This window comes from Nannobrachium achirus, assembly GCF_963921795.1.
Source record: "Nannobrachium achirus genome assembly, chromosome: 14".
Lineage (NCBI taxonomy): Eukaryota > Metazoa > Chordata > Actinopteri > Myctophiformes > Myctophidae > Nannobrachium > Nannobrachium achirus.
In genome coordinates this window covers 24,548,243-24,564,795 of record NC_137821.1, presented here as the reverse complement: position 1 = coordinate 24,564,795, position 16,553 = coordinate 24,548,243, and the positions used below count along the sequence as shown (strand labels likewise).

The 16,553-nt window shown below is 43.7% G+C and overlaps 1 protein-coding gene across 1 annotated transcript in view; it reads right to left on the bottom strand.

Moving 5' to 3' along the window:
• The window catches only part of dnah2 (dynein, axonemal, heavy chain 2), a gene marked incomplete at both ends in the record, with an annotated part of 552,347 nt that overhangs the window by 118,350 nt on the left and 417,444 nt on the right, over positions 1-16,553 (bottom strand). Inside the window, 4 exon segments of the mRNA XM_080741500.1 lie at positions 1,003-1,163; positions 7,371-7,538; positions 10,571-10,720; positions 12,253-12,383. Of these exon segments, the coding sequence (XP_080597626.1) occupies positions 1,003-1,163; positions 7,371-7,538; positions 10,571-10,720; positions 12,253-12,383 (610 nt within the window).

The following is a 16,553-nucleotide window of genomic DNA, read 5'->3' as shown; positions in this document are numbered from 1 at the left end:
CCCCCAGGAGAGAAGATTTGTGTAACAAAAAAATCTAAATCTTTCAAACACTTTCAAGATAAAAAAAGAAAATCCAAAATAGCAGATGTACAAGCTTGCAGTGCGGCACGAAGTGATGCGCTGTGAGCTTATACATCGGCTATGTTTAAATAGCCATGGTAACACATTTTGCTGGGGACCCCCTGGAACCCCTCCAAGGACCCCTGAAGCCACCACATACAGGGAATTGACTCCTCCAGTGGCAAAAAAAATAATAATCCTTCACTGCAACAAATGTCCAGTTTGGGCTACTGTACCAGTTTGATCCAACAGCAGGGAGAAATCATACAGGATACAGCATGAACAACGAAAAAACCATAACAACCAGACAAAAGTGGAACACTATCAAATTGAAGCTGATAAATGAAACTGGTATCTGCACCTGAAAATTCATCTTCTGTTTATTAGTGGGAGAGACACAAGAGACCACTGAACAAAACCTACGGCAATGATTACTATCCCAATATTATAGAGCTTTAACTTTTTAATAACAAAACAATAATTGGCGATTAACGATTTAATTGTGTTTTTGTCGTTGATAATTACATTTCTGTTTGGCTTTTAGGCTTTGAAGTTGTACATGGTAGATATGACACATAACCTAAATATACAAATAAATTACTGACATATTTGACAACTTACTACTTAAAAAATAACTTTGATAGTGGAAATAGCCAATCTACAAGCTCACAACGCGTCGCGATGCGACACGTTGTGAGCTTGTAGATCTGCTATTTCTACTATTTCGGACATTTTTCAACATTCACGATTATGACGATTTGGATTATGACAAAATAATTGCGATAATGTCAAATAATCACGATTAGACGATTATGTAATAATTGTGCCCTAACCCATACAAGTCTGTGACTCTGACAGTGTACAAATGCAACCCAAATGAACCTGTTAGGGAGACCTTGACATTTTAAAGTTGAGAAGCAGTGGTCTAAAGTGTGTGTGTACCTCGTCATACTCGGCCTGCTTGTAGAGGTTGGGCACCTCCCCAGAGCTCAGGATGTTGTTGATGTCTTCCAGGAAGGACTCCTCCAGGATGTGGCCGTCGTTCAGCAGGAACATGGTGGGCTTGTTGTCCACGCCGCAAAGACGGAACAGCCTCTTGATGTCTGGAGACACACGGACGCACGCACGCACGCACGCACGCACGCACGCACACACGCGCACACACACATGCACACACACACACACACACACACACACACACACGAGTCATGCTGCAGACTGGAAGGAGCTTCTTAGCTTTTTTCTCAAACATTACTTTTTAAGAAGCAATTTGTCTTTCTCATTTTCCCTTTTGCACCGGGAGAGATGGGAGGAACTTGGGCACGAAGCAGATGTAATAATAAGCGTCGTCTTGAACCCAGGACGACTGCGAGCAAATAGCATTTGGCTGGGGTCAGGCGCCGGAGCCATTGGAACTTCCCACATCACCCCTTCCTGAGGGGGTCGTCTGGCCTCACAGGCCCCAAAGATAAAGCTCTTTGTCAGGCTGTAATGAAATGATTGCCAGATTGGGTTAGTGAGGTTAACACTGGCCTAAAGGGTCAGTGGCATGGACATGGGACGTCTGGACGCAACCGAGTATTTCCCGGTGAACCTAAGCGCAAAGGTGGGGGCCGATGGGCAAGGAGGGTCGCGAGCTTATGAGAAACAACTAAAATAAGACCTTAAAACCTGGCGAAAACAGTTGCGTGCATTAGCGGAAGATGACGATAAAGGAAATCATTAAATGGAAAACATTAAATTAACTTCTGAAAAGCCTACACGGCCTTAAAACATGGCAAAAACAGTTGCATGCATTAGCGCAATGAGGATAAAGGAAATCATTAAATGGAAAACATTAAATTAACTTCTGAAAATTAGGCTTCTAAGCATACACTATAGCCTACTAAAGTGAACCGCGATCTTCCCACACGTGAATAATAAACAGACAATATAAATCCTTAGTTTAGTTGTGGGAAGAAAAGGATATCATCATGGCCCCAAATAACTTTTAAATATCTTGCAATTGGCGACGAGTCTCTTACTAAATCGGCAAGAGTGCCTCTCATTCTCAATACATAAAGGCTAAGCTATACTCTCCATCAGCAATAGTCAGTGGTGCGTGTAATCCCTCACACTCAAGCCCCCACCGTTGCGCTTAGGTTCACCGGGAAATACTCGGTCGCCGTCTGGACGACCCCTGAATGGCGAGAGTGAGCAAGACATGCTTTCTTTTTCTTCCCTGAAAGAGTGTGGACGAAATGTCCTCGAGCAAGGCAGCGAACCGACAACTTGTTGCGCTGAGAGTGGTACAAATGTGTGGCGGTTCTTGGTACAGTAGTGCAGTGGTTCTCAACCTTTTCAGGAGGCGACCCCCCAAATAATCATATTTTAACTGGGGACCCTCCACCCTGATGAACACTAAGAGTTGAGGCATTACATTTTGTATAAGACGGTTCTATTGTGAACATAGCAGATCTACATGCTCACAACGGTGTTGTGAGCATGTAGATCTGCTATTTTCACAATTTCTGCCTCTAATATTTGTCAGTGTTTGATTTGTCATTTTAGAGGTATTAAAAAGTCCTTAAATTGTCTCTTTAGAAATGTGTCAATACCCTCTATACATTTAAACGTTATAGTTGTTTGTTTACTGTTGAGTGAGAGTACAATGTTGCACAATTATCTGGGGACCCCCAAAAATAATTTGGGGACCCCCTTGGGGTCCCGACCCACAGGTTGAGAACCACTGCAGTAGTGAATGTGTTCAGTATTGAAGGAGCTTGAGCTAGACCAGATGTTTTGGGGTCCGATGCTGATGCCCGATTTTGGAGAATCCTATAGACCAAAGATTACCAATGTTTATACGGTATATTAAACTACCATATATGAAAAGAACATTAACTGTGATTATACAATGAACAAGAAAACACGTAAATACATAATACATACTGTATGTACATTCAATAGGCTACATTACATACTGTAGAAACTGACATTTATTTTTGAGCGGTGGTCACAACGCTCCTATACGTGGCCGTGTGTGTGGGTCTCCGTCCGTGTCTGTCTGTCTGTATGTAGGCTAAACTTCGGCGCGTAACTAGTGCCGCACCATTTACGCCACTCGCGCAATATATACATCAAAATGTGCGGCTCGGCCGGGAATGGTGTTCTATTACCTTTCGTTCCGATCCGCCTTACCATGCCGACGTAATCGGCAAAAAACGACGCTTAATTGTCCCCATTGACTTATAATGGGACAATGCAAGAAATCACTTTCAAGTATTTTTCTCTCGTAAACCATAGGAGCTACAGTTTCAAACCTCGGAGAGGAGATTCATAATGATTTTAAGAATGAATCGAAAAATAATTACATCACTCTGCCTCATGGTGGCGTTTTAACGGCCCACTTTACGTTTTGCCCCGTAACTCTTGAACCGTAGATCGGAAAATTAAAATTCCTTGGGTCAAGACGCATCTCCCCATATAGGCCACGCCCATTTGCGCCAGGATAGATTTTCCGCCATCTTGAATTTTCTCCAAAACACACTTTTTGCTCCTTTTCCTACATATTTTCTTCAAATGTCACAAAAATCGGTACACATGATCTATGAGGTGGGTAAACCACCGCTCAGTTCACACGGGTGTGATTTTTATTAAATAACTTAAAGAGGTGGTGCCATAGTTTTGTACTTTTTCTGTTTTTCATGTGTCTAGGAGGTTGAAAGTACTTCATTAGACCCCCTGGTGTGGTTTTTATGAGCAATTATGTATTCTCTTGGTATTTGTTTGTTTTCTCTTGGAGGCTGCCACCTTGTGGTCAAAAGTGTCAGTTAAAAAACACAGATACAATTACATCACAGAATCAACTCCTCCCCTAATTACCATTCACCCAACACTGTGGGGTGTGGCTAACTTAGCTGGGTCACCACCCACCATGACATCCATGCATACTTAATGAACTGGGGGTGTGGCCACATAAAAACCCAATTTTAACTCTTTCTGTATAGTTTTTTTGGAAAGAATCTTCCTCCTAGTATAATCATAATACTTGATAATCATGTTTGAGAGGGGGGGAAATCATGGCACCACCTCTTTAAAGCTACGGAAGTTGCTCAACTACTGGTCAGTAGTATTGCTTTTTTCGACAGTTTTTCGCCCGGGGTCACCGCGGACCACCGGAGCGGGGCCGCAAACCACCGCGACCGCCTCCACCTCGCCGATACGCATCCGTAGAGGGGTCTCACGTCCCTTTGTGACCAGGCGTTGGGGAGTAACAAGCAAGACTCCTACACCAGCGTAAACACTGTTGCTGAGGCAAGCTACTTCCTGAAGAGACGGCAAGACGCGCTGTGATTGGCCGGTAGTGTATGATCTGCGCTGTGATTGTCCAACATATATACAACGTATACGGAAAGATGCAGATGACGTAATTTTGCCGCAAAATCCGGTCCCTGGCCACGATCATAGAAAACATATTATTACAGAAGGCTTTAGGGGCTGAAATTAACGGAGTGGGTGTTCTAAAACTTTAGCGATTTAATAGTTTTTAAGATTAGTTTTATTGGAAAAGTTACATAGTATAGCTTTAAGCCCCATATAATTTTTTGTATAAATACATACCTCACAACTTGTTGCATCGTGACAAGTTGTGAGCTTTGTAGTTGTAGATTGGCTATTTTTGGAAAACTTTTGAAAACGAATGATATGCCCAAAGTACAGACACCAGGCTGCAAGTGGTTGCAAGTGGTTAGAAATCAGGACACAACAGCTGCCTAATTGACGTTACTGATTACAACAAAAAGTCACATAATGGCTGATATATCTGTCTTCTCCAGTAGGAGCAGGGGAGTGTGCGTTAACGATTGGGAAAGATCCCCGTCAGCCTGCCCTGCACAAATAAGTGGTTAAGGAGCTAGACAACAGAATCTGCCGATAAATAAACCACAATTACAAAATACCCTGGAATCCAAAATGTCAATTTGTTGTTATTAGACTAATGTGGAACAAACACGCAGCTGGAAGGGCGCTACTTGCAAAGTGGGCCTGAACGTGAAATGACAGCGAGTAAACTGTGACAAATGGCGTCTGGGTAAAGTGTTCCTTTTAGTGGCGTTCTGCGACATAAGGGCGACAGTCTGAGACAATTAACCTGTTTAGAACGGGAAGGCATTATCACGCATTATTACTTGAACCCTTATTTTATGCTTTAACTATTAAAAAATAGCAGATATGCAAGCTTACAGCGCGGCTCCGACTGCCACGCTGCGAGCTTGTAGATCTGCTATTTCTAAAAAACCTGTAAAAAATAAAAAGTATAAAAAGTCCTGCCATTGGCAAGCCAGTAAGACGGACCAAGGAGGGCATTTGTAAATGTGTTAAGTAAATGCTGCTCAGATTCTTATTTCCAATTAAAAATTTCGTAAAGTGCCTTTTGTTTTCAGTAACGAAAGAGAAGAATGAGCTAAACAGTGAAAAGAACCTGGGAAAACAAGTATTTCTAGAAACAAATGCGGGAAAAGTACAGGGAATGCCGAAGCTTTGAAATGGCACATCCGTATGTCAGTGGTGCCCAAACCTTTTCATGTCAAGGACCCCCAAAATGATATGTAGGCTATTTGGCCGCAGACCCCCCCATCTCAAAATATGTGTATTCCAGGGACCCCCAGAAGCAGAGATTTGAGTTACAATTGTTTGCTTTGAAAAAATATATAATCAAAGATTTGCAAACATTCTCACGACTTATTCCAAAATAGCAGATCTACAAGCTCACAGCGCGGCACTCGGTGCCGCGCTGTGAGCTTATCTGCTATTTTTGAATAGCTAAAGCATAAAATAATGGTTCCCGGTCTTTATGCGTTAATATTTAATGCTCAGCAACCTTCGCCGTAATTATGTGGAAAACAAATGTCGCACTATTGGCAAATTACCCAAACAGCCATAAATTGATTTCTCACACACGTATCCGGGGGACAGAGTCGTCTCCATCTGTCTTCATGGGGTGATCTGAATCATTGCAACAGCCTCTGATTGACTACGGGTCAATCAATATGGACTGTTGAGGCATGGCTGTAATATAACACTGCTGTCCGGCATGCAGCAACCTTGTATCTCTGCGGTTCTCAAACTTTTTTAATGACAAGGAACCCATAAATTGATATGCATTTGATATGTATTTGGACGCGGACCCCCCCATCTGAAAACCCCAGAAATCAAAAATAGCAGATGTACAAGGAGCACAAATTGTGCTGTGAGCTTTTTATTTTTTTAAATAGCCAACATATAAAATATGGATAAGTGGGTTAAAATGATTGTGATGCTGTGTTCACAAATTTAGCTGGGGATCCCCTAGTGGTTGTTAACACATCGACTGCCCACTAGGAGGCGCCAGTCATCCCCTCTGAGTGCCCCCATAGCACTTCCATAGAAGAATACGAGGCCCTGTTGCGTCAATGCATGCGTGATGACGTCACTTGGTCACATGAGCGCAGACAGGATGTTATTGTGTAACTTACTGTATGGGCTAGTGTTGATCATAGCTGTTCACTGCCGATCAAAATTTGGACATTTTGCCGCACGCGGCCACAGTTTTAGCCATAAAACAAACATCGGAGATAAAGGGCTTTAAAGATGGGGAAATGCATTGGAGTATACGGAGAAAAACGGCTGCGCGATGCTCTCAGCGTCGACTCGAAGCGACTAGCGGCTAATGGGCTACATCCAGGCGTAGCCCCGACCTAACGGTGAGATATAAAGTTATACTGTAATTACAGTAAACGCGTCCACCGCGTCGTGGGCCTCCAGCGACATCAAAGAAATTGTCGCGTTGACACCTCGTGGGCACCCGCTGTGTTAAGAACCAAATGGACCCTTACATCTCTGTAACTCTGAGAGTGTAAAATTGCCTAACCTTTCCTCCTGGTTTCTGCTCTCCCTCCGCCACGCCTGGGGAGCCCTGGCTGGCCAGGGGGAGGCGGTATAGAAACCAGGATTACTCCATGTTTTTGTGATGGTATCTACCCTAGGAGACAAGGGGAGAACATGCAAACTCCACACAGAAAGGCCCTTTTCGCCAACCCTACCTAGGGTGTGAGCGCTGATGACGCGGAGGAGGAAACGCACCCCCAGCACCCACAGCGTCCCCCTGCGAGAATCAAACCCAGGACCTTCTAGCTGTGAGGCGACAGCGCTGCCAACTGCGCCACCGTGCCCGAAAATTAGATTTTTAAGTTGTGACCCATACAAATTCGTCCATGACCCACGAATGGGTTTGGGAACCAGTGGCCTAATGGAACACAGTAGCAGCCAGGTGAGTGAGAGCTTCTTCTCACCTTCTCTGAAGTCCTGCTTGCGGTAGTGTCTGCTGACGTCCACCTGGAACACCTGGTACTGGCAGAGGAAGGCGGCCATCTTGGCCGTGCTCTGTCTGCCGGAGCCCCCGATCCCCACCAGCAGCATGTTGCCTCTGGGCTGGCTGATGACTCGCACCACGCGGGTAACTGTGGAGGAGGAAACACACACACATTTACGTTTGAAAACTTTTCAGCTCAAACTTCAAGCAGCTTCAAGAAGAAACAAAAAACTCCACACGTGAACGTGCCAGCGCAAAATAAATGCTCAGTGCTACGGCACGCAACTGATGTTTACAAAAAGGCAGCGCGCATATTGTAAACGATTCAAAACATCTTGGTGGACCTCAAGTTCAATGTATGACCTTCACAGACGATGGCATTGGGCCCTGCACATCATGCTTACTCCAGGGCTCCACTGGCGGCGTCGCGTTGCTCTGCGTCTTGACGGCGTCATTGACGCCGTCACATTGACGTCCGACCGGCTCCACTGCAGCGCAGCGGCTGTGACTGTGAGGTATTAATTCTATGGCCAATATAGCCCATTTCCAAAACATGAAAATCACTTTCAAACAGGAATAAAACTATTTGTGACCTGAATGTGAACATATAGCTATATAGATTATAGCCTGTTGTACATAATTTTATCAAAGCAGACCGCTGTAATTACATAAAAAAATATTTTAGGATTTTTGGGACATCTAGTCACCCTTGTGAATGGATAGCCAACAGCAGAAATGCACGTACAGTATATAGCTTACATTTATATATAGCCTACAATGCATTTATTCATATTTTATACATGACTGGACGTTGTGGACGCCGTCAAAAAATTGAACCGGGGCGATTTTCGAGTTTGGACGCCGTCACCGGAGCGTCCGACGTTGACGTTACCGTCGGCAATGGAGCACCTTCATTGATTAAAACGGGAGCGTTCCCAGCGTTGACGTTGACGCGACGCTCGACGCGCCCGGTGGAGCCGGGGGGTCAACGTACCTCTGGGAAAAAGAATGGTTGCAGACACTTCATAAAATGTTGCGCAACGTACTGACATTGGTTGTAAGTAAGCTCTGTTATACACGGATTAGTAAGGAGGGAATGCACACATCTGCGTTTGCACTGTAGGAACACAGCACAAGCACACCCACAGACAGACACTATAATTCAAAACGAGTTACCAACATAACTCTATTAGAGACTGGAATGACTTACAAAAAACGGTCGAAACTTCTGTCCCAAGATCAGCTTTTAAAGACTCTTTTATGGACATTCTTAACGACGAATGATGCTGTCCTTTAGACCGTTATAGTCTGTTTATTTGTCTTATCTAGTCTCTGCAGTAATGTGTGGTTAAATGTATGTTTTATTTTGTTTCATCTATTGATTATGCAGTCTTTCACTGTGCAAAGTGTGCATTGTGTTTGTTTTGTTTTTAACCTGATTGATTTCTTTAGCCCCTTTTCCCCTTCTCTCTAAAAAAGTATATCTGCTATTTTCACTATAATTGAAATAAGGCTCAAGTGGTTAATTCATAATGTACGTTTCCCTTTCTTAGAAATGTAGTGGAGTCAAAAATAGAATATTTGTCTTTGAAATGTAGTGAAAGTTATAAATGTACTTGTACTTAAAGGGAGGACCACACAGCACACAACAACACAGAAAAGGGGGGGAACTTTTTTCGTATTTTTTTTAAATGATTTAAAATAGTGAAAATAGTCGATCTACAAGCACACAACGCCTCGCACCGCGAGGCGTTGTGTGCTTGTAGATCTGCTTTTTTCACTAGTTTTGTGCGACAGTCTTTTATGATGAAGCAGGCCTTTACTTTGCAAACAACTCAAAGGTACATGACATAGTTCATTGTTGAAAATGGGTGGTTTGCCCCTTTAAGTACAAATAAATGTAGTAAGCACAGTATATACTGTACAGTAGTTACTGTTCTACTGGCAGTGCGTAAACACGTGTGACTACAATCATATCCCCATCAGTGCTTTTATTATCTGTCCTCCATGCATACAGCTTTAATTATCCTAGTGTCTCGGAGAAGCTGACCTGTATTGTCACCCGTGTGATGAGTTCTCTCACCCTGCGGCTGGCAAAACAACCACCCCCTTTCAGAGGCACTTTGATCTCTCATTAAGTGGCCATGCGATACACATAACAGACAGAGGAAACCCACCCACATGATAAACACAAGGCCGGCGACGACAAGCGGAAAATGTCTCACGTTTAAAGGGGAAGACCACCCATTTTCAATATTGAACTGTGTCATTAATATACCTTAGAGGAGTTGTGTGGAAATAGAAAAAAAGTCCCCCCCCTTCTGTGTTGCCTAGAACTGGAGGATTGATTTTGGGGGTTGTATTGTAAAGTACAATGTGTGATGTCATCAAGTTGTACTTTACAATACAATCCCCAAAATCAATCCTCCAGTTCTAGGCAACACAGAAGGGGGGGGGAACCTTTTTTCTTTACCTTTTCCTCTAAGGTATATTAATGACATATTTCAATATTGAAAATGGGTGGTCTTCCCCTTTAAGCATCAATTAGAACACAAGCACAAATGAAACAACTCAACAAAACAAGTAAAACTGCTGATCTATAAGATCACAACCTGTCACAGAGTGAAGTGATCGGAGCTTGTAGATCGGCTATCTTCAGTGCAATAATCTAATCCATGGGTCTTCAACAGGGGTCTGGGACCCCTAGGGGGTCCTCAGAGTTACTACAGGGGGTCCTCCAAATCTTTGTGTGATAGAAACTGCTTTCTCCCTTTTTATATAAACCACTTTCCCAAATCTCTTTGCCAAAAATAGCAGATCTACAGGTCAGAACACCTCGCACTGCTAGGCGTTTTGATCTTGTAGATCGGCTATTTTTGGCAAAGAGGTTTGGTGTTAAGGGGAAAAAGAGCAGACCAAGTACAGAGTGAAAGGTCAAGTTTATTAACCTGTTAACAGGTGTGGGCCCGTCGGCCGTATTTTGACAAACAATCACGTGTACACAAGCCTCTGTGTTACTTGCTGTTGTACAGTGTTGTACAGCAATCTACATGCTCTGGGCAATCTACGCGAGGCGTTGTGAGCATGTAGATCTGCTATTTTCACAATATAAGGTGTTATAAAAAAGTGCTCGTCAGGGTGGGGGGTCCCCAAACATGACATCATGAGTGTGCGTCATACTGTGCTGGATGGCGTCTCTGAACAGCACCAGGCTCATGGGCACCACGGCAGGTTGCAGGTTGTACTCCTCCAGCTGGCTCTCCATGTGGCTCCTCAGACTGCTCAGGTCCGCCAGGTCTTCGTACACGCCCACCTCCTTCCTGAAGTCACCTGACTCACGCACACATGCACGTGCACACGCACACACACACACACACACACACACACACACACACACACACACACACACACACACACACACACACACACACTTTAGAAGGCAGTCGTAGCCAATCAGGAGGGAATATGGGAAATGGGACAGATCCATGTTGTTGACATGACTTTAGAGATACTGTGCAACGCTTTGCGTGATTTTAGGCCAAAATGTGTAGGAGCAGTGTCCAAAAATGTGTTTTGCAAAAATCCCCCTGATGGTGGGGCTAAATGGGACATATCCATGTTGATGACATGACTCTAGACATACTGTGTACCGCTTTGCGTGATTTTAGGGCAGAATCTGTAGGAGCAGTGTCCAAAAATGTGATTTACAAGAATCGGCGGCTAGAAGAGGGCCATGTGAGGAATGACATAGTTTGGCATGGATAGGGGCAACGGTGGCAGAGATATGAGTAGGGCAAAAGTGTGACGTGACGTGCGTGACGTGACTGTCAGCTGGAGGAGGTTTTGTCACATTGCTCTCTCGTCGTTCACATATGGGAACAGCGCCTTCTGGCGATGACACAGAAGGTATACATTTACTCCCTCTGGAACAATCCTATTGGTGGAGGTTTTGATAGCAACTGCAACCTGACGGTCGCAATTACTTTACTGCACGGCTTGGTTGAATGCTTGATTCTGTTTGGTCAACCGCTGAATTGCCGCGTGTCATTTCTTTGACAATGACCGCTCTGCTCTACAACAGACCGCTGTCTAATCAAAGCCAATCAGAGCACCTGCTGTGCTGCTTGCATTTTATCCTGTGTATCCAACATGACAGCCATGTAAACAAGCACACAACGTGATTTACAACAAAACGTTGCTCGCAAGAATGTTCAAGGCGATTAGGCACCCGTGTGTGTGTGTACGTGTGACCACAAATGTAAACACTGTCTATCCTTCTACTAATTAGAATTGATTGGCTCTCCGATCGATGACTCAAACACACAATTCCATATGTCATCTATCAGCGGGTTAAGCCATCCACCCTCTCAACCATATGCGTGCGTGCGTGCGTGTGTGCGTGCGTGCGTGCAGGGGCGTAACAACTAGGGGGGTTTAGCTATTGAAAAATAGCAGATATACAAGCTCGCTGCGAGCTTGTAGATGTGCTATTTTTGAAAAGTTGTGAAAATGTGTGCAAACCTTTGAATATATGTCTTTTTTTAAGTGAACATTTGTAACTCAAATTTTGCTTCTGGGGGGTCCCTGGAACTAAATATTTTGAGGTGGGGGTCCGTGCCCAAATACATATCATTTTGGGGGTCCTTCACATGAAAAGGTTTGAGCACCACTGACATAGAAACATAGGTTTTTCCCAAAAAATATATATATTAAAAGATTTGCACAAATTTCACGATTTTTCAAAAACACCCTGTAAGCCATCCAACCTCACAACCATCTGCGTGCGTGCGTGCGTGCGTGCGTGCGTGCGTGCGTGCGTGCGTGCGTGCGTGCGTGTGTGCGTGCGTGTGTGTGCGTAGTACCAAACAGTGGAGGCGTCTTGTTAGGACAGATGTTGTGGTAGGTGAGGTCAAAGTGGGAGGCCAGTTTCTCAGTCAGCAGACCAACAAACGCCTCCATGTCGCTGTGGTCCACCAGCCTGTCACTGAACACCCTGCACACAACACAACACAACAATTACAACTGAATCACTTTTAAGACCTTCTTAAAACCAAATTGGCCAAATTGACAAATATTACGTAAGAAAGAGGTAAACATTGTGAAAATGGATGATCTACAACAAATTTCAAGGTTTCCCCTTAACTCTGACAGTGTACAAATGGAACCAAATCCATTTGGTTCCATTTGTCAGAGTTACAGACGTGTAAGGGTCAATTTAGACCCACCTAAAGGAACCCACTGGAGTCCCTGGAATCCACTTTGAGAAACACTGATCTACAAGCTCACAACGCCTCGCAGTGCGAGGCATTTGGACAAATTTTGGTCACTTTTTCAGAAGTTTCATATTCAATAACATTTTTGATATGCAGCAATTCTCACGCAAATGATTAACCGCTTGAGAGTTCAATTCGGGCTAACAGTGGCGGTGTTTTCTGCTACAACTTGCACTTTAAAATAATCAACATTTACCATTGTTCAGAAGAACACGACACACAAGCATCCATTGCAGAGTAATATACTGTACATGTGGAACAAACATCATTACTTTTTCGAATTATTTCAACAAGCCTTATACGTCAGTGTTTGCCAGTGACGTGCAGAGAATGTTAGAGAGACAGGGGCTGACATTTCTAAAAGGGCCTTTTGTTGAAAATATCGAAAATAGCAGACCTCTAAGTTTGGAGGTCCGCTATTTTCGGTGCTTGATACCACACTGAACTAAGCATAATCAGGGCCGTTTTTAGCTCTAGGCGAGCTAAGCGGCCACCTAGAGCGCCATCCTAGAGGGGGCGCCGAAATGGAGGGTGTGGACCCAAACCAGCCCCAAACCGCCCAAAACCGACTAAAATCACGCCAAAACCCGCAAAGATCGAGTGGGGAGAGGCACATTCGGGAGAGCTCGCATAGAGCGCTGATTAGCCGCGCTACGGCCCTGAGCATAATCAAGTTAATACTGGAGATTTGGTGTACGGGATGGATTTCTACATAGAGAGGGCAGTTCTTTCAACATAAGATGCTGCATTCAAGTTCAGGATAGTTTGGACAGTGCAATTCTCTTGAATGCTGCATGGCATGGCATGGAAAGAGGGCATTTGCATTTCTTTCTAGTGATGTGTCGGTCATGAATGATCCGTTTATTCTTTGAACGGGATGTACCGATTACTGATGACAGACAGAATAGCCTACCCTACGAGAATGCTGACTGACTGACTGACTACTTTATGTTTGCAAAAAAGCAGAGGTACAGTTCTATACAAAAGGATGCTAAAATATAAACCATAGAAAGCAGCTCTATGGCATTAATCTATCCTACACAAGAGGCCTACAGTGCAAAACAACAACGTCACGATTAGTGTTTAGAAACACTGTTCATAATAATGAAACTAAATAGGAATGACTGGAACATGCCATTGGATATAAAGAAAACTAACAAATTACTATAGATTCATATTACAAGGATTGGAGGGGGCAGGATAGCCTATAATCGTTCATTCTCTGAACGGGTACGTGATTATGTCAATTTGCGCTTTTGAGTGTTGACGACACTTGGCCGTTTTATAACGATAGAAGCGGCGACGGTGTGAATGTTTTTGATTGATATGCGTGCACCAGTCGTGGAAAAAGTAGCCTACTCCGATGTTTATTCTTTTAGGGTGCAGGGCACAGCAGGGAAAAGTTATGTTTCGATGTGTGTGCTTGACTGCTTGTGTTTGACTGACTGACTGACTGACTGACTGAGGAGGAAAGAGGACTCGAGAGGGATTTCGGTCACGGCTCTGGTGGAGGGGCCTGGAAATATTGTATACTTTAGCTATTGAAAAATAGCAGATATACAAGCTCACGGCGCGGCACCGAGTGCCGCGCTGCGAGCTTGTAGATCTGCTATTTTTGAAAAGTTGTGAAAATGTGTGCAAACCTTTGAATATATGTATTTTTTTAAGTGAACATTTGTAACTCAAATTTTGCTTCTGGGGGGTCCCTGGAACTAAATATTTTGAGGTGGGGGTCCGTGGTCAAATACATATCATTTTGGGGGTCCTTCACATGAAAAGGTTTGAGCACCACTGACATAGAAACATAGGTTTTTCAAAAATATATATATATTCAAAGGAAAGAGGACTCGAGAGGGATTTGGGTCACGGCTCTGAACGAGAATGAAGTGCTCTCTGCTCTGATGTGACGACCGCCTCCAACACCCCCGCGGCCCCGCCCCCCCGCTTCTCGAAAGTTGTGAACGACCGATTGAACGATCATGACCGAATCTGTCTTGTAAACGAACGAACGGTGATTCGGTTCACGGAAATGAACGATTTTTTCCCACCACTATTTCTTTCACCATAGTAAAAACTGCATTCATGCTCTAGAGAGGGCACTTTTTACAGACGGATAAAAGGGCAGGGGCTCAAGCCCCCTTTGATGTCTACGTGTGCACGTGCCTGAGTGTTTGCCAAACTGGGCTAGGATGCAGGTCCCCAAGGTGAAATATATTAGAAAACATTCAGCCACTAGATGGCACACTTACAACACCTCTGCCGCACAAGGTTCACTATTTCCCCGAATTCCCTTCTAGAAGGCAGCAATCATGTAGTTTGCAACATTGTAACGTGTGATGGCTCTTTGGGGAAATAAAGTAACCTATAGAAGCACAACTAGATAATGGTGGCTGTTAGCTAACAGCAACAAAAAGGTAATAGACTCTTTTCTAGATCAGTGGTTCTCAACCTCTGGGTCGGGACCTCCAGAGGGGTCCCCAAATAATTTTTGGGGGGTCCTCAGATGTTTAGCTAAATGTTAACATTGTTTTCTCACTCAACAGTAAACAGACCAACATACAGTGTAAGTGTGTATATACAATATCTGCACATTTCTAAAGTGACAATTCAAGGACTTTAAAGACTTTAAAGTACCCCTGGTCAAACATTGTTCAAATTGTCAAATATTAAATGCAGAAATTGTGGAAATAGCAGATCTACATGTGTTGTGAGCATGTAAACTGGCTATTTTCACAATGGAATAGATAGAGTCAAACTAAATGTAATGCCAGCTCCTACAATTAGGTAGCGGGTCCCCAGTTCAAATATGATTATTTTGGTGGTCGCGGACTGAAAAGGTTGAGAACCATCACTGTTCTAGATGGTGGTTTAAACATGTGCTCTTCCAGGTCAGTTTCCCATAGCTTTGTTTGATTGGCAGATTTGAACCGGAAGCAAATCTTTCTGGTTCAAATCTGCAGCTCAAATGAATTTGTGCATTTATATACAGTAGTGCGCTTTACAATGATTGTCCATTACATGCACCCATTCACATGAATGGCAGAGGAAACCATACCAAGGCACCAACCTGCAGAGGAAACCATGCAAGCCACCACCTGCTCATCGGGAGCAATTAGGGGTTCAGCAGTCTTGCTCAAGAGCACTTCAATACCAACTCTGGGAGAGCCCGGGATCGAACTGGGGACCTTCCGGTCCACAAGCGTCTGCTCTACCTCCTGAGCCACTAACATTCAGAGCATGTATAAACGGAGAGACCTGGATATGAGATGGCCGCTGAACAGTTTGTCAGTCTATTGACACAGAAACGAGCTACAGTTATGTTTCAAATGACTTTTGAATTGATTGCCATCCTAAAGCACAGTCCGGACCCAAAGATTTCCAATGAGGATGTCAGCGCGGCGCTGATGTACTTTCCCCAGTGCAGATTGGTCAATACTGATATAAACTGTGGCCACTCTGCAATGCATAGCCTAATTACCATTTTAATATTGACCGTGACCCTGTATGACTCGGTTTTATTTTTTCATAAACGACTGCCCCATTTTATACTTCCTCATACAACAGTGGTGTGCAAAAGTTGAAGAAATAGCTGATATCCAACCTCAGAGCCTTTTAGTTGTGCTATTTTTTTTTTAAAGTCTATGACATGCCCTAAATACGACGGCCAGTTTGAAAGTGTGTCTGTGGGGTTTATAAATATTGAACCAATTAAAAGTATTAACAATAGTTTGTGACTAAACAATAACTACGTTGTATCCATTGGAACAAAAGCCTTTTTTTCCTCCTGGACAATAACTGTTTTAGACATACAAGGTTTCCACATGACAGTGACAATATAGAGCATCATGTATCTCATTATGACCTTGAGTGATTATGAGTATGAGTCTAAA